General features: G+C 44.4%; 1 protein-coding gene across 2 annotated transcripts in view; it reads left to right on the top strand.

Moving 5' to 3' along the window:
• The window catches only part of hdac8 (histone deacetylase 8), a 69,846-nt gene that overhangs the window by 36,106 nt on the left and 12,826 nt on the right, over nucleotides 1–20,914 (top strand). The window contains exon 8 of one of the 2 annotated variants that reach the window (XM_052021340.1): nucleotides 15,898–16,070. The exons of the other annotated variant lie outside the window; for it this stretch is intronic. Coding sequence (XP_051877300.1) covers nucleotides 15,898–16,070 — 173 coding nt within the window. The remainder of the gene's footprint in view (nucleotides 1–15,897; nucleotides 16,071–20,914) is intronic. 2 annotated transcript variants of the gene reach the window in all.

The following is a 20,914-nucleotide window of genomic DNA, read 5'->3' as shown; positions in this document are numbered from 1 at the left end:
ACAATTTGAGATGCTTTTGTTCATAACGTGCTAGTTATGTGCTAGTATAGATAGGATATTTTGTTCAACCATCATTTTCATTGCTCAGCACTGCCTCATGTATGTCTGACTAAGAAATATCATGGGACACTCAAAGGGAAGCAGCTTTTCATAATTCCTCACTAACAGTAACTGTGCTGTTTAAAAGAATACTCGGCCTTTTTTCTCTAAAGCAGACAACTTAGTTCACAGAAATTTGGTAGCTGCTAGCGCAACTAGTCCATAGTCATTTCTCCAATCATTAGCTTTTTAAAATAGTTCTTCAGTGGTAGCCAGCGTCTGCTATCAATGGAAGAGAGTGCTGTAGGCAGGGAACTATGTTTGGGGACCACCGTGAAGGACAGGAAAAAGGGCTCATGTGTGCAGACATTATCCCCCAGAGAGTACTAGCTTCCACACTGCTATCTACAGCTGTTGATAGTGTGGCAGCTAGTTTTCAAATGTTTTCAAGCGTTTTCAAATGCAGTGGTGACAGTTGCAGCATGCATTTGTGCTGCATTATTCTGACTCTGGAGGCTATAAAACCCCCTTTTTATATAATACAAAGGAATCATGCCTGTGACAATTGACTGATGCAAATCCCTATTTTAAGATTATCCCTTCCATATCCAGTTTGTTCCTTACAAGGCAGTTCACCCTAACCCAATCAATCTTCACTGCAGAGTTGTGGTGGTGAAGAGATCTGAGCTTATAGACATCTGGAGAAGTTGTTGCAATTTTGAAGACACTCCTTAGAAACTTGTCTCCATTCTATATCCACTATATAATGACATTCGAACCAGTGGGTGCAAACCAACCTAATCCCACTGTAGGTCATGCAAGACTGTGTCATTGCTCTCATTCTTCCTTGCCATAATGTTCTACCTCACCTCCCAGAAGTAAGAAACTGTTCAGCATCAATCCTGCAAGCTGTGATGCCAAGAAACTGCCTAAAAAGGAAAAGAGAGATGACGCATGACATATGTTGCTCAGTGTATTTGTGGGGATTGATAAGTTTGTAGATCTGGCGAAAGGGTTTTAACATCAGGGTAAGAATTTTAGCATCAAGGGTTAGGAGTCAATGTAGATCAGAGTATGGAAGATTTTTCTTATTCATTTCAACTGCAACATTTGAGAAGCAGAGATAAAACATAAAAATGTTTATAATAAATATGAGATAAGAGCAGTGTTATATTCCTGTCAAAGATAATCTTCAGTCCATTTCTGTTGCTTGTTCCTTCAACAAATTTCATCAATAGTTGGTGAATAGAAATGTCACTAAGCTGCAAATTCAAAAGGAATTTTTCCCTGAATGAAAACTCCCTTTGTGAAAGAAAAATCCCACCATTTTAGCAAACCATGAAATTAATAACACTTCTTGGAAATCTTGATCTCTTACTGTAGAGCTTACTCCAACAAAAACTCTTCAGATTTTTTTCTCCCCATATGCCTTTTTTTTTTAAGACTAGTGATAAGGAATGAAAACCATTGGTTACAAATAAATGAGCTGGGTTATCCAGTGTCTGTTGAAGAGCTGTCTTGAAACATCTGAAGCGCCAGTGGTTGATTGTAGAAAAGATAGAGTAAAACAGCAATGGAGAAACAATGTTGGCTTTAATAATGTGTCACTGAGTGTGTGGCTGTTTGTTCATTTTTATCTCGAGCCCTGCTGCTGTTCTTAAAGCCAACACTGTTACACAGTTGAATGAAAAGATGTTACTGAATGTTTCCTGTTTCAGCTGGAAGTCATGAGTGTTTTAATCATTTTATTTTTGTGATTATTCATGTGTTCATTTGTTGGTTTTGTGTCTTTGTGACTTCAGTTGGCAAGGAAACACAAGCTTTTATTCAGATGTCTGCTTTTTTCACGTCATATGTCAGTGATGATAAAGCTGATTCTGATTCTTCTGGTTTTATTTAAGGCTAATTTTCCTTTATAAAACAAGATGGCTGATAACAAATTGATTTGGGAAACTGGTTGGAATGTGCCCTTCATGCAGTGCCAAACAGGTTTTCACAGCCATCCATGTTTGAAATAAGATGCAAAGCTGTGGGTCTTTAAGGGAGATTGTCGGTCCATGATAGCATTGCTATCAGTATAGTCTACTTTTTTTCCCTTGGATTTGGTCATTCATTGTGGCTCCAAGAGCAGAGACTGAGTGATCGGCAGGAAGACTGAAAGATAGTGGAAGCCTGTGCTACAGCATAAGAGCATCAGTAGTGCTGGAGAATAATCAGAAAATGGAGTGGTGTGGAGATGGGGAACAAGTTGAAAACAGGTTGAGGAACAGTCATAACTAGAAACATAAAGGAGATTCAAAGTTACTGAAGATGGTGAAATGGCAGAATTAAAGAGTCTGTTCAATACCATTGTTAGTTATTTTCTCCAGTGGATCAAGCTTACCTTCTGGTGCAAAGATTGAAAAACTACAAGTGCTGGAAATCTGAAATAAAAACCGAAAATGCTGGAGATGCTCAGCAGGTCAAGTAGCATCTATGATGAAAGAAACAGAATGACCTTTCATCAGAACTGGAAAAGTGAGGGAATAAAGTGTTTTGAGGTGGAGAGAACAAAGAGAATGTCTGTAATAGGGTGGAGACTAAGATAATCCAGATCTTAATATGCTTCTTAGTTTCACCTAAGGGAGGCCAGTGGATGTTGAGGATATGGGAATGCTGTGTATTTCCAATATTTTGTTTTATTTAAGCTTTTCAGACACTGCTCTGTTCTACATCTCACAGTTCCAGCATTATTCTTGTTCTTCTGCCCTCATTCATCTCCCTCTATTTATGTCTCCTCCAGACAGATCAGCTATGATTAACAGGCATTTCCCACCCTTTCTTAGATGGCACCAGCAATAATTTTGTCATCTGGATTTTCTTGAACTCTAACCTATCACGTACTTTATCCTCTCCGCCCCTCCCCCTTCTCAGCTATTTAAAACATGCTTGTTTTATTACCTTTTCAATAGTGATGAAAGATCATCAACCCAAAAGGTTTTCTCTCTGCAAGTGCTACCTGACCTGCTGAATATCTCCAGCACTCTTTGTTTTTATTCCTGGAAAAAATAAACATGTATTTACTGCCCAGTTACTAACAAAATGTTTAACCCTTAGCTTTAACTGAGGAAGTTTCAAAGTTAGAATGGAATTTGCGCTTTGTTAATTCTTCTTAGAAAACTTATTAGGTACTTGCCCATAGGATTGGGGAGTTCCAGAAAATATTGGAACCCATGTAAAATGAAGTAATTGTGAATGAGACTACTGGATAGGCTACAATTATAATCAGGTTCACTGTTGAACCTCCTGTAAATAAATGTCTAGTAATTAGATTTTACATTGGTGCACTAAAACGTCATGTACACTGCTATAGCAAACTCAGCTACCCCCCCCCCCCCAAAACAAAACTGCCACAACTAGCCCATACATGTGCTTACTGCAAAATGACAATTGAACTAACATAACATTATTTTCTCATTGATTACATTCTCCAAAAAGCACTGTTGTTAGACTGAGCTCTGTGGAATGTATATGAGCAGACTCTAGAGAGTTTTGTGAAGTGTGTCAACAGAGTGGCGCTTTATAGCTCAGATAAGATTGTAATAGTGAGATGTGCTCCTCATTCTCCTGAGACCATTCCACAATGGTCATTAAGTGGAGGTTTGAGGTCCAGTTTATGTCAGTGTGGGTTGACAATTGCATTACATGACAAGTGATGTCATTAGATGCATGTCTGGAAAGGGAAAAATGTTAGGCATCCTCTCACACTGAAACAGGAAGTTCCTGGTCCAACTTTGCAATTGCTGCAACTTCATACAGAAATGATTACTAATGTGATGTACTCTAGGAAAAACTGATTAGGAACTATTTAGCACAGTGGTTTTCAACCTTTTTCATGCTGCAGCCCCCCAGAACAAGTCCTTGTTAGATGGCTGACCCCCAAAGCCCACAAAATCAAACAATGGATAATTCATGCATACAACACTTAAATTACTGCACATAATTACCAGCGGTGTCTTGCAGTGTTCAGTTCAATGTGAAGGTTGGGCCTGTTTTGCACTGCAGAGTTTGTCCAACCGTGGTGGTATATGCTACAAACATACGTGTATGTCATCCTCAATATTCAGTCTTGATCTGTATTTGGTTTTCATGGCAGTAAATGCAGAAAATGCTATTTCGCACAACTAAGTGGTTGCAAATGGTAACAGAACATTGACGGCTTTGCCAGACAGCAGTGGATACTCCTGGGAACATGCTATCCAGAACGACAACAGTGATATTCGGTTGAACTGCAAGCGCAAAGTCCTGTCAATTCTTCTTGTTTATGTCCTGTTAAATCAGTAAGCATGCATTCAAACGGATTTCGAATCCAATCAAACATGTTCATGTCATCATTGCCAAAATACTCATGGAAATAATGTGACAGCTGTTGAATATGGTTCAAAACGCTGCTCGCAATGGCCTCTGTCTTAGTCTCGTTCACTGTCAGAAAGTCAGCCAGCAATGGAAACATATCATAGACGCCTTGCCCACATCTTCCCTTCCAGATTCGGGGTTTTTTCTGGAAGGCATTGATTTTGTCATGCATTTTCAGAACATTTGAGCCAGGTCCTTGCAATGATAGCTTTAAGCTGTTCAAAATGTTGAAAATATCTGCAAGATAAGCTAATCTGGCAACCTACATCTCATCTGTCAAGAACTATGTCAATGGTCCGTTATGCTCATTTAGAAAAATGAGCAGTTCATCTTGCAATTCGTATACACGCTGCACAACGCGGCCTTGTGACAGCCATCTGACTTCTGTATGTAGCAACAAATGCTTATGCTCGGCTTCCATTTCACAGCATATGTTTTCAAGCAAAGGATGATTAAGCGGCCTGGTTTTGATAAAGTTAACGATTTTAATGCATGTGGGAAAACACATCCACAAGATTTTCTTCCATATCCTTTGCAGCCAAAGCCTCACCGTGAATCATGCAGTGGGTTGCTGCTACATGTGGAGCTCCTTCTTTCACTCATGCGACTAGACCCGATTTCCGTCCCGTCATTGCAGCAGCACCATCCACGCATACTCCAATACACTGTGTCCACGCCAATGCCGATTGTACAAAAAAAGTGTCATGCACACAGAAAAGTTCTTCACCGGTTGTAGGCCCTGGGAGCGCCTTGCAAAACAAAAAGTCTTCCAAGCTTCTCCTTCCCAGCAATATCGAATATAAACCAACAACTGCGCAGCACTGGCAACATCAGTACTTTTATCGAGCTGAATCGCAAATCTGACTTGCTGAAGACATGCTATCAGCTGGCTCTGTATATCTTCTGCCATATCGCCAATTCTTCTGCTTACTGTGTTATCAGACAGTGGAATGGCTTTCAGTTTTTGACTGGATTCTTTTCCCAGTACAACTTCGCACATATCTACTGCTGCAGGCAGTATAAGCTCTTCTCCAATTGTGTGAGGCTTTCTGGAACGTGCTATTCGTAATGCTACCAAATATGATGCACGAAGAGCCTCCTCATTTACAGTGGCGCAGGCTGTCATTTTGCCTTTCTGCTTGAGGAACGGCTCCTTTTGCCACTCAAAATATTCCTTCGGCTTGCTGGCAATATCTGGATGCACTGTTGTTAATTGGCGCTTCGATTTCGCTGGTTCCATTGCATCGTTGGACAGTGTTTGCAAACACACAACACAGAGAGGTTGGTCTGCATTTGTCCCCACTGCGATGAAGCCATATGAAATGTATTCTGGATCGTACTTGCGTTGTTTTCTCTTTCAGTCACCCTTATCCCCTTCGTCATCAGAATCTTCCGGTTCCTGGTCAGCTTTTCTCTTTAGAAATTTCTCCATACTCAGCAATACACGCTGGACAGTTTAATTACTATTACTGATAAACAAAATCATCAAAACTAATCTAAACTTTACATGCTTGCGCACTTTTCGTTTAACAGTGACGTCACTGTGGCGTAAATGCACGGTAAGTAAGCAATATTATTAAGGCACACCAACAACACCACTCAGTCTCGCTAACACTACAGTGCATAACAGAATAGTAGTGAGTAGTGAACACTACTGACTACACAAATCGAATATTAAGCGGCAGCTTACCAGGAGGGAACACCGTCTAAGTCTCTAAGATTGTCGCCTATAACAGATAGAATAGATATGGCCGATTTTCTGAATAGTGGAAAATTGGAGCAGGCAAATAAGCTACGTCTTTGTAACAGGTCACTTTTCCGTTTTTTTTCTTGGCTTGCTCGCAGAGCCCCCTGGCAACCTGCCGCGGACCACAGGTTGAAAACCTCTGATTTAGCACAAAATAAAACAGGGCTGTGTGATCAAATTTCAAGACTAAATAGTGAATATTTGTAATGAAATAGGGAATAATAGTTACCCAATATTGTTGATCTACAATTAAATATAGTCTGTTAAAATCTTCCTTTCAAAGGCCTACCCTTTTACATGCCTCCTCTGCTTGCATCTTTGTTCTTTTAATTTGTCTCTGGATTCCTTCATTGTTACTGTGGCTAGGCATAGTACCTGGATATCTATGGAAATTTTGACAAAGCTAAATTACCTCCAAATAGCCCACAATCAACAAAAAGACTTAGAAGTCACCATTGACTATTATTTGACAGTCCGTTTTTATGGATACATTTATCTTTTAAAATATTTAACATCCTTAATTGATTATTTTCTGGTATTTCAATGCAAAATTTGCAAGCTAACCAGTCCACAGTCAGTGGATGAAGGGTGTCCTTCCATTCAGCCTTTTGAAGTGGTTTATACTATTGACAGTATTGGCAAACAGCATTTGAAGGAGAAGATTTCTTTCATTGTCTTTCATCCTGATTGAATGACAAGAAGGTTAAATATGAATGAGACTTTGCTCACAATAATCAGTAGTTTGTGTTCTTATTAGTGACTCCCTTGAATCCCTATTTTTTCATCATCTATTTTATATCAGCTATTATATGATAATGCTTCACTCTTAGGCGAATTCAGCCACATAAACGCTGTATTATCTCACACATAGCTCTAGCACAAAATTTTATGAGTTCAGGGACTGCTTTCATCTTGTAAGTTAGGAGATCTTGCCGTTTTGACACACAGAGCCAAGACTGTCACTGTAAACAGAGCTAGCATGCCAAACATTTAATTTAATTCCGTATTTGTATTTAACTCATGTAGCCCTTCATAAAGTGGGTGCTTTCTAACTGATAAGGCAGTCTTAGCAATTCATTGTACTTTTTGAAATGTTAGGAAGCGCATGATCCATTCACTGTTTTGAATCATTACAGCCTCTTGTTATTACAGTTACATTACGATTTCTGTGCATGACTGGCCCAGGCTTCTGCTACACATTTAGTTATTATTGTACAGTCAAAACTGACAACTCACCAAAAACATTGGAGCAAAAACCCTCAGATGTTGAAAATCAGAAACAAAAACAGTAAATACTGGAAGCACCCAGCAGGTCAAACAGCACCTGTGGGGAGAGAAACAGAGTCAATATGTCAGGTCAAGGACCCTTCATCAAGACTGGAGTAATGAGAAAACAAGCATGTTTTAAGTTACAGAGAGAGAAGAATAGGTAGAGAGAACAGAGTCTGTAATACAGTGCAGACCAAAGTTGTTAAGGTAACAATTTTTTTAAAAACTGACAGTTATAGATAGAGGAAAAAAATAAACTCTGAAACAGAAAGATACAGCCACATTTGTGAAGAGAGAACGAAAAAAGGTTGGCAACTTGTCATTGTTAAATTCACTATTGAGTCTCTAGGGCTCAAGAACAGCACCTCATCTTCCTACTGGGCACATTGCAACCCTTGGGACTCAATATAGAATTTAATGATTTCAGATAACCACATTTTTTTCTCTCTTTGGAATTATGGCTGTACCTTTCCTTTTTCAATTTGATTCTTTTTACGCTTCGGTCCCTAACTGCCAGTTTTTAAGGTGTTTGTTGCCTTGACAACTTTGGTGTGCACCCTATTACCCTCGATTCTCTCCACTCGTCTCCTTATAGTCCTTAATCTGAAATATCGAATAACTTTATCTCCCCACAAATGCTGTTTGATCTGCTGGGTGCTTCCAACATTTTCCATTTTGACCCAAATACATGTGTGTTAACTTGGTGATATTTTTCTTAAACCAGTGAATGATGATAACCTTACTGGCCTGTTGGGAGAAAGAACCTGAGAGTATAATGAGCTGAACAACTGCCACAAAGAGTAGAAGTAAATTGGATTGAGCTTCTGAGATTGGTGACAGGATTATCTAGTATATTGATCTTTGCTTTTTAAAGAAAGTAGCCTGCCAATAGAGCTTCTAATTCAGTAAACAAATGTGAGATCAAACCTTGCAGAGGTCATATAAACTGATGGCAGAAGTATTTGTAGATAGTCATTACACTTCTGAGTATGAATAAGGTAACTTAAGTGTAACTGTTTGATATATTTCTGATCGATAATGTTAGAGCTACAGGTGGTATGGGGATGCTACAGTTAGTGCTGATGTCATAAAGCTCCAGAAACACAGGTTTGATCGTGACGTTGGATGCTGTCTGTATGGAGTTTGCATGTTCTCCCTATAGGGCTACGTAGGTTTGCTCCCACGTCCTAAATGTTCTGGTAGGTTAATTAGCTGCAGAGAAAAACTATCCATTAGTATAAGTAAATGACCAAAGAATCAGAGTGTTGATGAGGATTCCATCCATAGGTAGGACCTGCTGAGTTCCTCCAGCATTTTGTGAGTGTTGATACGGATGTGTTTGCTTGTGAGAGGGAAAGAGGTAATAAGTTATAGATGTACAGGGAAATAAGGAGAGAGGAAATGGGATTTATAGGAATTCTGGGAGCCACAAGGATTTATGGCCTCTTGTGTGATAATAAGTGAGTAATATAGGATTGAATGCTAGCTCCCTGATTGAAGCCTTTATTGCAAAAAATAGGTGATTTCTATATTTTTAATGGAAGGTGGGAACTGGATGTGGTCTTGAAAACAATTCTTTTTCACGATATGTTAAGGCAGTCTTATATGGAATAGCTAGGAAGTTGAATTACTTTACTGGATTTCAAAGGAATATAAAATCTGATCAAATATTAATTTCCTCTGAGAAATATATGACAATTTCTAGAACCCATTTTTGGAATGACCTTTGTAGTTTGGTTTGAATCCCTGTGCATGTGTGCATCTCCTGCACTGCAACTTTCAGACAAAAGATCCTTTTATTAAGAGCTGATATACTGAGAGCCAGTGTGCTTCATGGACTACTTGTACGAAAGAAGACTGTTCATAACAGAAGCGGTGGCCTGCTAAAACATTTAACTGAGCCACCCCTTGACACTCAGGACTGCAGCACTGGCTGAAATGGTAAATCTCCACAAGGAGAGAGTGGAAAAGTGCTTCTCCATGCTGGACTGTCAGTGTGAGTAATGCATTACGTTAGACAGTAACAAGTTTTCCTACAGAAGTTTAGGACGTATATTTGGGTCAGGTGAATTCTAAGTTTTGATTGTACTGTTGTGAAGGAACATTGTGCAGAAACCAAAGATGAAGCATGAGTCATGATAAAATTAAATGAAGCATTGCATTTTCCTATGCATCTGCAGGAGGTGCAATACCTGTTCTTTCACCTTTTCCCTTAACACTATCCAGGGACCCAAATAGTCTTTCCAGATGAAGCAGCATTTCACTTGCACTCTCTCGTGTACTGTATTCAGTGTTCACAATGTGTTCTTGTTACACTGGAGAAACCAAATGCAGATTAGGTAATCGCTTTGCAGAGCAATTGCGTTCAGTCTGCAGGACTGCCCTGAGCTTCCCATTGCCTGCCATTTTAATTCCTCATCCCACTCATTCTGACCTTTCTGTCTGTGACCACCTGCACTGTTGATCACCTGATCTTCCATCAGGGTATGTTGAGCCTTCTGGACTCGATATCAAATTCTCCAACTTTAAGTACTGTAACTCACTCCTCCGTCTGTATCAGAATTGATCATTTCTGCCTGTTATCATTTTGGTTCAGTTTTTTCTCTTTCCATGTTCCACAGCGTGACTAGAAGCAACACATAACAGACGAAGAAGCATAAAGGGCTTCTAAATATTGCTGTGAATCATTTGGTGTCACATTATCTAAGATATTCCTTTTGTTTTACCTATCCCTTCCCTACCTTCTCTAACATTTAAAACTAACTTGTTTTCTCTCTTTCACGGTTCTGAAAAAGAGTCCCAAACATGAAAAGTTAACTGTTTGTCTTTCCACAGATGTTTCCCGACCTACTGAGGGTTACCAGCATTTTCTGTTTTTATGGCAAAAGTCATAGTTGGCCTTTCTACGCATGTCATTGGTTGATCAGGTTGAGTAATATTAAAGGAGGTCTGGACCATGGAAGTTGTGTAGAATTGGAAACTAAATTCAGCGACTGGGAAGAATAATTTTGAAGTTAGAATTTTACCCTTACCGTTAGGGAGAAACAAACAGTAATTTTAATTCTCTAAGGTTATTTTTCCTATCTTCTTTTAATATAACATTTTCCAATCAAGCCCATGTAATAAATGTGTGTTAACTGCACATAATTGAATAGAAAATGTAGTAAAGTTCCATTATGTTTCCAGTACTTGTTCCCCTTTCAAATGTTCCAACAAAATTTTTCAGTGGAACTGCTTGCAGAAGACTTCATGCATATAATCCAAAATGAAATAACTAATGTACACACCAAAAATACAAAGTCCTACTTTGCACATTTTGTTTTCCAGCATTCACAGAAAATTTCTATATGGAGCATGAGATCTATGAGTAGAAATCATTGAATCAAGCTTAAGAGTGCTGAATAGATTCGGGGATATTTGAAAGATCAAGTAAAAAGGTTTAAAAAGAGCAATTAACAGAAGTATGGAATCTATTGTTTTACTTTTATTCCCTCAAAGTCATTTTCTGAAAACTTCTTGGCAAATGTAAGTTATTTATGTTTTGCAACTTATCTGCAGAAACTTACATGCACTGTGAAATGAGGTACAAAACTGATTCTCTCCTATCTCCCAACCTAACCAACTTTTAACACAATATCCATTGATTTTCATAATTTTCAGTCTGGATACTCTAGACAATTTAACCAGAGTAAAGTAACAGTCACTGAACAAGAAGTATTCTTTTGATCGAGTGAAATAGATATAGTATTCTAGAAAATCAGATTATAGAAAAACTGGATGGAGCCAAATCTGACCTCTGTTACTCAATGAAATCATCATTTGTAAATAGATGCCTTAAGTAAAATGTTGATATACAGCTCTTAGATTCTTGTGGATGGTAAGATATTTTGAACTTTAAACAGCTTTAGGCTTGTGAGATTTTTTAATAAGTCAGTCTTTCTCCCTCCCAGAATTTCCCTTTGGCTATTTGTCCATTTTATTGTAGCTCACTAGACAAATGGATGTCTTCTCTCAAATCTTCATGACCAAGTACCAGGAAAACTGTGAGAATTTCAAAGACTGACTTGGTACAGTCTTTGTTTTGTTCACCTCCCTGAATTTGAGCCATACTCCGCTACTCAATCATGCAGTTCTGCAAATATCTAGATCATTCAATCCAATGCTAGTCAATAACGGTATTCTAAAAATCATATTTTACTAATGTGATGAACTATATCTGCTTGGAAGGTTGATGTTTTTGTTTAAATAATTAGTGTTTGTGTTAACATTATTACCAAGGTAAATGGATTAGTGGAAACTGAACTAAATTAATATATCTTAATGCAAGTGATGATCCACTTCACTGCTGTTAATCCCATTCCCTTCTGTAGTTAGGTTTGGTGACATTGAACAGCCAGCAGCTTGTAACAAGAAGTCTCACCACCAGAAATATTTACCAGACCAGTGACTGGATCCCTATTAATGTTATGTTAATGCATTATTACATTTCTTAACCAGAATCTTGTAATGATTGAATCTGTACTGATGTTATTACAGTTGCCTTGAGCAAACGACTTCAGTAATTACTTGCAACCAGTGCTCTGTGTTAATGTCTTCATCTCTGTGGGTAATTTAGCTGATGTGCATTGTCAGTAACTGTCAGCAGTGATAACGACTCCTAACCACTTATCACACAGCCATTCAAATATAATGTTCGCAATCAAAGCAATTGTTTAAAAAAAATTGTTTCATTAATAGGATTTCCTATTGATGAGACACTATCATCTGGAATCTATTGTACCAGAGAATATTGAGGGTTAAACCTTCAAAAGTGTTGAGCATTTTTGAATCCATTAAGAATTTGTTCCAGCAATAAATTTCATGAAAATATATATGTTGCTTACATAATACTGTTCTAATTATGGTTTTATATTATTAGACATTAAGATCTTTTATAAACAATATCTACGATGAAAAAGATTTGCAGAACCTGTAAACAATTAGTCCTTGAAGGCTGAATAGCTGTATTTTACATTGGTATTGAGAGGCACCGTTGTAACTCACTCCAGATGCCAGCTCAGAGAGAGTAGGTTCATTCTATCCAGTTAACTGTTAAAGGAAAAAAAAGATGAGACCATCATATATAAGCATAAATATATATTGTTTGATTTTATTCAATTTCTGTCTGCACTAATTTAGATTTACTAGTGTTTAATTTTATTTAGTATTTGGAAATCTAATCATTCTTCCAAAGACAACTGTTACAATCAGATGTTTTACATCTTTCACATTGATATACTTAGAAATACTGAGTGAAAGAAAAGGCTAAGCACAGAATGAATTCTAACAACCATATTGCACTAAGTCATGTTTGCTATTGCTTTCAGAAGTTTGCAAAGTGTACTGTTCCACACAGTAATAAGGTGGAAGAGGGACTCAGGAAGTGGCAATAAAGCCCAGTAGTGATTCTGAGCAGAATTTCATGAATTCATATGGATTGCTGAGCCACATGCAGCTTGTGTACACTGGGACTTAAAGAGTGGAAATTTATAAGGAGAATAGCCTCAATCCAAATTATACAATTAATATTAATCTCACCCTGTCATGCCCTGTTAGGATCTTATATACTTCAGTAAGATCAACCCTCATTCCTCTAAACTATGAAGAAAACTTCATTTTACATCCTTCCCCCAAGATCTTGAGCCCTTATCTTGTGCACTAGCTTTTTATTTGGCACCTTACTGAATGCTTTTTGGAAATCCAAGTACACTGCTTGTACAGGTATCCTTCTATCAACTCTGCTTGTTATATCCTCGAAGAATTTTAGCAAATTCATCAAACATAATTTCCTTTTCATAAAACCATGTTAACTTGGTTTGATTGCATTAAGCTTTTTCAAATGACTTTCCTCCTTGATTATAGACTCCAGCATCTTCCCAACAACAGATGTTAAACTAGCTGGCCTATAGTTTCCCACTGTTTGTCTCCCTCCCTTCTTGAACAAGGCTGTCACATTCACAGTTTTCCAATCCGCTGGTACTCTCCTGGAGCTCACAGAATTTTGGAGAAACTTTAACCAATGGCTGTACTATATCCGCAGTTAATTACTTTAAAATTATTGGATGCAGGCCATTGAGTCTTGGTGACTTATCTGCTGTAGTTCCATTTAGTTTTTCTGATACTTTGCCCCTCATGATAGGGATTGTTATAAGTTATTTCCTCCTGTTTGAAACTAGCCCATCTGTTATTTTTGAAATGTTTGCAGTGCCTTCCACCGTGAAAACTGATGGAAATCCACGCTTACCTCAGCCACCCACTTTCTTTTCATGTATCCATGGCTCTTGCTATTTATTTTGATATTCCTTGCCGGCTTGTTCTCATTATCAATTTTCTGTCTCCTTAGCTTTTCAGTTCTGCGCTGCTAATTCCTGAAAAATTCCCGATCCTCTAGTCTACCACGAGCTTTTGTCACTTTTCTATGCTCTAGTTTTTGACTGAATATTTTGCTTGATGTTTTAATCTTTCTCATTGAGTCCATTTTTCCAATTGCGATAAATTTGCACTAAGCATTATATGTAGCTACTTAATATCTGCTACTGCTCATCTACTGCCCTTTCCTTTAGCCTGCTTTGCAAGTCCATTCAAGAAAACTCTTCCTTCATTCCTTTGTTGTTGTCTTTATTTAAGTTGAGGACACTGGTTTTGGACCAGAGGTATTCATCCTCAGATTGTATCTGGAATTCTTTTGTTGTAACCACAGTCCTTCAAGATCTCTTATTAATCCTAACTGATTACACATGACCAAATCTAATAAAAACTTGTTTCCAGCTAGGTTCCACAACATATTGCTATAAGAAACATCCACCAATTCCCCTTCCACGGTACCCTTGGCACTTTGATTAGTCCTATCAATATGCAGATTAAAACCAGCCAAAATATTTGCAGTTCCGTTCTTACTCGACATGGATATTCTCACATTTATGCTGTGTCCTATCATGAGGCAATACTTTGGGGACCAATAGACCATTCCTACCCATGTCTTCTTTCCTTGCTGTTCCTTTTTTTCCATCCACTGCAACTATATAACTGCTCACCACTGCACTGATACCTTCCTTGATTAACAATGCTACCCCTCCTCTACTGCCTTTATGCTTATTCTTTTGGAACATAGAACAGCGTGGAGTATTGAATTGCCCGTGCTGATCACCCTGCAACCACATTTCTGCAGTAGTTATTAAAACAATCTTATTTAGTTCTGTTTCTGCTGTCAATTCATCTATCTTGTTACAAATGCTGCCAGTATTCAGATAAAAAGCCTTAAAATTTGACTTTTTACAATTGTTAATTAGTCCGGTTCTGATTTCTATTGTATATTTTTGCTTATATTTCTGCCACTTTCTGTCATACTTTGATTTTTCACTCCTTAACCACCCTGTGCCACTGGTCTCTCATTTCTTTTCGATTTATTAAGCTTCCTATCACTTGAACCCTCATCTCCTCCAATTAGTTTAAAGCCCTGTCAGTAACACTAGTTGTACCGTTCACCAGGACACTGGTCCCACTGGTTCAGCTGAAGCCCATCCCAGTACTGGAGATTATTACCTTTATGATTCTGCAAACCAATTTCATCCCAAATTGCTGTTAATCCCTCAACAAGACCTCTTTCCTATGTCATTGGTGCCCACATGGGCACAACAGCTGTATCCTCCCCCTCCACTCCAAATTCCTCTACAGCCAGAGAACAGTGTCTGTTACTGTATGTTATTCTAACCATGCTATCTCCTGACTATTATATTTTTCTCTTTCCTCCCCATATCATATGCCCCACATGAGCTATAGTGCTCTGGACAGTTTGCATATCCCCACTGCAGACCCTACCCATGTACAAACGGGGAGCAAGAGCCTCATACCTGTTAGATGATGGCGAGGGCTGAGACTCCTGCAGAGTTATCCTCTGGATCCATCCTCCTGCCTATTTTGCAGTCACATCCTACTGTCCTTGACCACTGATGAAATTCAAGGTATTTAATTTACAGGGTGTAACTGCCTTCTGGAACAGTGTCTGGGTAACTGTCCCCCTCCCTGATGTGTCACAGTATCTGAAGCTCAGACTCCAGCTCATCAACTCTGAGCTGAAGTTCCCTGAGCTGCCAACATTTACTGCAGGTATGGTCACCGTGAATCACAATGGGGGATACCATTTCCCATATGTTGCAGTTACAATACATCACCTGCCTAGCCATCTCCCTTTAATTTATTTGTATGGACAAGCAATAAATCGATACAGTATAATTTTGCTGATAGACTGACCATATATACGGATTCAGAGAAGTAGGCATCAAGGACATGGTAGGAGTTTCCTAACCGATAAATTTGAGGAAGTCATTGAATACAGTGATTCTGGGATATCGAATGCAGGAAATAACTACTAGCCCCTAATTTCTGTTTACTTATTTATTTCTCTCTAGTGTGTTGAAAGAGGTTTATGCTTCATTTAACCCTGAAGCAGTAGTCTGTCAGCTAGGAGCAGACACTATTGCTGGGGACCCCATGTGCTCCTTTAATATGACACCAGTAGGAGTGGGAAAGTGCCTGCGTTACATACTAAACTGGGAGTTGCCAACTCTGATCTTAGGAGGAGGTGAGTTTATCTGCCTTTTGTTGAAGGATGTTTGCGAATAAATGCAGAATTAATTGCAAATCATTAAGCAACTAGTGTATTGGACCGTTATATTGTTGGCTGTAAAAAGGCTTTAAAAATAAAATTGTATATCTTTACATATGGGAATGTTTTGCTTTTAAAGTAAAAACCTCTGAGTAATTGTATAACTAAATCATCAGAGAGTGAGGCTGTATTATAGTCTGGCCTGCTGGGCATGTCCCAGTATGCTAGGACCATAATAGCAACAAATTACATGGCCATTGAAGTATCATCTGATTTCACTTGCCACAGACTTCACTCTGAGAGAAATTCCCTTTGTTTCACCCATTCCCCCCCACTCCATCAACTTCTCTGCTACCTAGACTAATTTGTTTCTCACTTTCTCAGATCTGACGAAGCAACCCTCATCTGAAACATTAATTTTTTTCTGTTTCCAAGATGCTGCCCGACCAGCTGAGTTTTTCCGGCATTTTCCAGTTTCTGTTTTTATATCATGCTAGTACAAGTTTTCTTATCCAACTCGTATAAGCCTGGCCTGCTGAATAGGTTCCACAACCTTAAATTAACAATATATTACACAGCTTAATGTTCTGGTAACTGCCCCCATTAAGCCATTGCAACTTGCCCTATCAGAGATATTCGCTTTGTTCTATACATGCCTGTCCTCACTTTCTCTCCTACCGAAAACTAATCTCTCTCTCCCACCCCCTCTCTCTCCCACCCCCTCTCTCTCCCACCCCCTCTCTCTCCCACCCCCCCTCTCTCTCCCACCCCCCCTCTCTCTCCCACCCCCCCCTCCCACCCCCCCTCTCTCTCTCTCTCTCCTACCCCCCTCTCTCTCTCTCCCACCCCCCACCCCCCCTCTCTCTATCCCACCCTCCTCTCTCTCTCTCCCACCCCCCCTCTCTCTCTCTCCCACCCCCCTCTCTCTCCCATCCCCCTTCTCTCTCTCTCCCACCCCCCCTCTCTCTCTCTCTCCCACCCCCCCTCTCTCTCTCTCCCACCCCCCTCTCTCTCTCTCCCACCCCCCCTCTCTCTCTCTCCCACCCCCCCTCTCTCTCTCTCCCACCCCCCTCTCTCTCTCCCACCCCCCTCTCTCTCTCTCCCACCCCCCCTCTCTCTCTCCCACCCCCCCCTCTCTCTCCCACCCCCCCTCTCTCTCTCCCACCCCCCCTCTCTCTCCCACCCCCCCTCTCTCTCTCCCACCCCCCCCTCTCTCTCCCACCCCCCCCTCTCTCTCCCACCCCCCCTCTCTCTCTCCCACCCCCCCTCTCTCTCTCCCACCCCCCCTCTCTCTCTCTCCCACCCCCCTCTCTCTCTCCCACCCCCCCTCTCTCTCTCCCAGCCCCCCCTCTCTCTCTCCCAGCCCCCCCTCTCTCTCTCCCAGCCCCCCCTCTCTCTCTCCCAGCCCCCCCTCTCTCTCTCCCAGCCCCCCCTCTCTCTCTCCCAGCCCCCACTCTCTCTCTCCCAGCCCCCCCTCTCTCTCTCCCAGCCCCCCCTCTCTCTCTCCCAGCCCCCCCTCTCTCTCCCAGCCCCCCCTCTCTCTCTCCCAGCCCCCTCTCTCTCTCCCAGCCCCCTCTCTCTCTCCCAGCCCCCTCTCTCTCTCCCAGCCCCCTCTCTCTCTCCCAGCCCCCTCTCTCTCTCCCAGCCCCCTCTCTCTCTCCCAGCCCCCTCTCTCTCTCCCAGCCCCCTCTCTCTCTCCCAGCCCCCTCTCTCTCTCCCAGCCCCCTCTCTCTCTCCCAGCCCCCTCTCTCTCTCCCAGCCCCCTCTCTCTCTCCCAGCCCCCTCTCTCTCTCCCAGCCCCCTCTCTCTCTCCCAGCCCCCTCTCTCTCTCTCTCTCCCACCCCCCCTCCCTCTCTCTCCCACCCCCCCTCCCTCTCTCTCCCACCCCCCCTCCCACCCCTCTCTCTCCCACCCCCCTCTCTCTCTCTCCCACCCCCCTCTCTCTCTCTCTCCCACCCCCCCCTCTCTCTCTCCCACCCCCCCTCTCTCTCTCTCCCACCCCCCCCTCTCTCTCTCTCCCACCCCCCCCTCTCTCTCTCTCCCACCCCCCTCTCTCTCTCTCTCCCATCCCCCCCTCTCTCTCTCCCATCCCCCCCTCTCTCTCTCCCATCCCCCCCTCTCTCTCTCCCATCCCCCCTCTCTCTCTCCCATCCCCCCTCTCTCTCTCCCATCCCCCCTCTCTCTCTCCCATCCCCCCCTCTCTCTCTCCCATCCCCCCCTCTCTCTCTCCCACCCCCCTCTCTCTCTCCCACCCCCCCCCTCTCTCTCTCTCCCACCCCCCCCCTCTCTCTCTCTCCCACCCCCCTCTCTCTCTCTCTCCCACCCCCCCTCTCTCTCTCCCACCCCCCCTCCCACCCCCCTCTCTCTCTCTCCCACCCCCGCCTCTCTCTCTCCCACCCCCCTCTCTCTCTCTCTCCCACCCCCTCTCTCTCTCTCTCCCACCCCCTCTCTCTCCCGCTCCAATCCCCCTCTCTCTCTCTCCCATCTCCCCTCTCTCTCTCCCACCCCCTCTCTCTCTCCCACCCCCCCTCTCTCTCTCTCCCACCACCCCCTCTCTCTCCCACCCCCCCCTCTCTCTCCCACCCCCCCTCTCTCTCCCACCCCCCCTCTCTCTCCCACCCCCCCTCTCTCTCCCACTCCCCCCTCTCTCTCCCACTCCCCCCTCTCTCTCCCACCCCCCCCTCTCCCTCCCACCCCCCTCTCCCTCCCACCCCCCCTCTCCCTCCCACCCCCCCTCTCCCTCCCACCCCCCCTCTCTCTCTCTCCCACCCCCCTCTCTCTCTCTCCCACCCCCCTCTCTCTCTCTCCCAGCCCCCTCTCTCTCTCTCCCAGCCCCCTCTCTCTCTCTCCCAGCCCCCTCTCTCTCTCCCAGCCCCCTCTCTCTCTCCCAGCCCCCTCTCTCTCTCCCACCCCCCCTCTCTCACCCCCCTCTCCCACCCCCCCCTCTCCCACCCCCCCTCTCCCACCCCCCCTCTCTCTCTCTCTCCTACCCCCCTCTCTCTCTCTCCCACCCCCCCACCCCCCCTCTCTCTATCCCACCCTCCTCTCTCTCTCTCCCAGCCCCCTCTCTCTCTCTCCCAGCCCCCTCTCTCTCTCTCCCAGCCCCCTCTCTCTCTCTCCCAGCCCCCTCTCTCTCTCCCAGCCCCCTCTCTCTCTCCCAGCCCCCTCTCTCTCTCCCAGCCCCCCCTCTCTCTCCCAGCCCCCCCTCTCTCTCCCAGCCCCCCCTCTCTCTCCCAGCCCCCCTCTCTCTCCCAGCCCCCTCTCTCTCTCCCAGCCCCCTCTCTCTCTCCCAGCCCCCTCTCTCTCTCCCAGCCCCCTCTCTCTCTCCCAGCCCCCTCTCTCTCTCCCAGCCCCCTCTCTCTCTCCCAGCCCCCTCTCTCTCTCTCAGCCCCCCCTCTCTCTCCCAGCCCCCCCTCTCTCTCTCTCCCACCCCCCCTCTCTCTCTCTCCCACCCCCCCTCTCTCTCTCCCACCCCCCCTCTCTCTCTCCCACCCCCCCTCTCTCTCTCCCACCCCCCCACTCTCTCTCCCACCCCCCCTCTCTCTCTCTCTCCCACCCCCTCTCTCTCCCACCCCCCCCTCTCTCTCTCCCATCCCCCCGTCTCTCTCTCCCATCCCCCCTCTCTCCCATCCCCCCTCTCTCTCTCCCATCCCCCCCTCTCTCTCTCCCACCCCCCTCTTTCTCTCTCCCACCCCCCTCTTTCTCTCTCCCACCCCCCTCTCTCTCTCTCCCACCCCCCCTCTCTCTCTCTCTCCCACCCCCCTCTCTCTCTCTCTCCCACCCCCCTCTCTCTCTCTCTCCCACCCCCTCTCTCTCTCTCTCCCACCCCCCTCTCTCTCTCTCTCCCACCCCCCTCTCTCTCTCTCTCCCACCCCCCTCTCTCTCTCTCTCCCACCCCCCTCTCTCTCTCTCTCCCACCCCCCTCTCTCTCTCTCTCCCACCCCCCCTCTCTCTCTCCCACCCCCCCTCCCACCCCCCTCTCTCTCTCCCCCACCCCCCTCTCTCTCTCTCTCCCACCCCCCTCTCTCTCTCTCTCCCACCCCCCTCTCTCTCTCTCCCACCCCCTCTCTCTCTCTCCCATCTCCCCTCTCTCTCTCCCACCCCCTCTCTCTCTCTCCCACCCCCTCTCTCTCTCTCCCACCCCCTCTCACTCTCCCACCCCCTCTCTCTCTCTCCCACCCCCTCTCTCTCTCCCACCCCCTCTCTCTCTCCCACCCCCTCTCTCTCTCCCACCCCCTCTCTCTCTCCCACCCCCTCTCTCTCTCCCACCCCCTCTCTCTCTCCCACCCCCTCTCTCTCTCCCACCCCCTCTCTCTCTCCCACCCCCTCTCTCTCTCCCACCCCCTCTCTCTCTCTCTCCCACCCCCTCTCTCTCTCTCCCACCCCCTCTCTCTCTCTCCCACCCCCTCTCTCTCTCTCCCACCCCCTCTCTCTCTCTCCCACCCCCTCTCTCTCTCTCCCACCCCCTCTCTCTCTCTCCCACCCCCTCTCTCTCTCCCACCCCCTCTCTCTCTCTCCCACCCCCTCTCTCTCTCTCCCACCCCCTCTCTCTCTCTCCCACCCCCTCTCTCTCTCTCCCACCCCCTCTCTCTCTCTCCCACCCCCTCTCTCTCTCTCCCACACCCTCTCTCTCTCTCCCACCCCCTCTCTCTCTCTCCCACCCCCCCTCTCTCTCTCCCACCCCCCCTCTCTCTCTCCCACCCCCCCTCTCTCTCTCCCACCCCCCCTCTCTCTCCCACCCCCCCCTCTCTCTCCCACCCCCCCTCTCTCTCTCTCCCACCCCCCCTCTCTCTCTCTCCCACCCCCCCTCTCTCTCTCTC

Source organism: Pristis pectinata, chromosome 8 (assembly GCF_009764475.1).
Source record: "Pristis pectinata isolate sPriPec2 chromosome 8, sPriPec2.1.pri, whole genome shotgun sequence".
Classification (NCBI taxonomy): domain Eukaryota; kingdom Metazoa; phylum Chordata; class Chondrichthyes; order Rhinopristiformes; family Pristidae; genus Pristis; species Pristis pectinata.
This window is presented reverse-complemented; position numbering and strand designations above follow the sequence as displayed.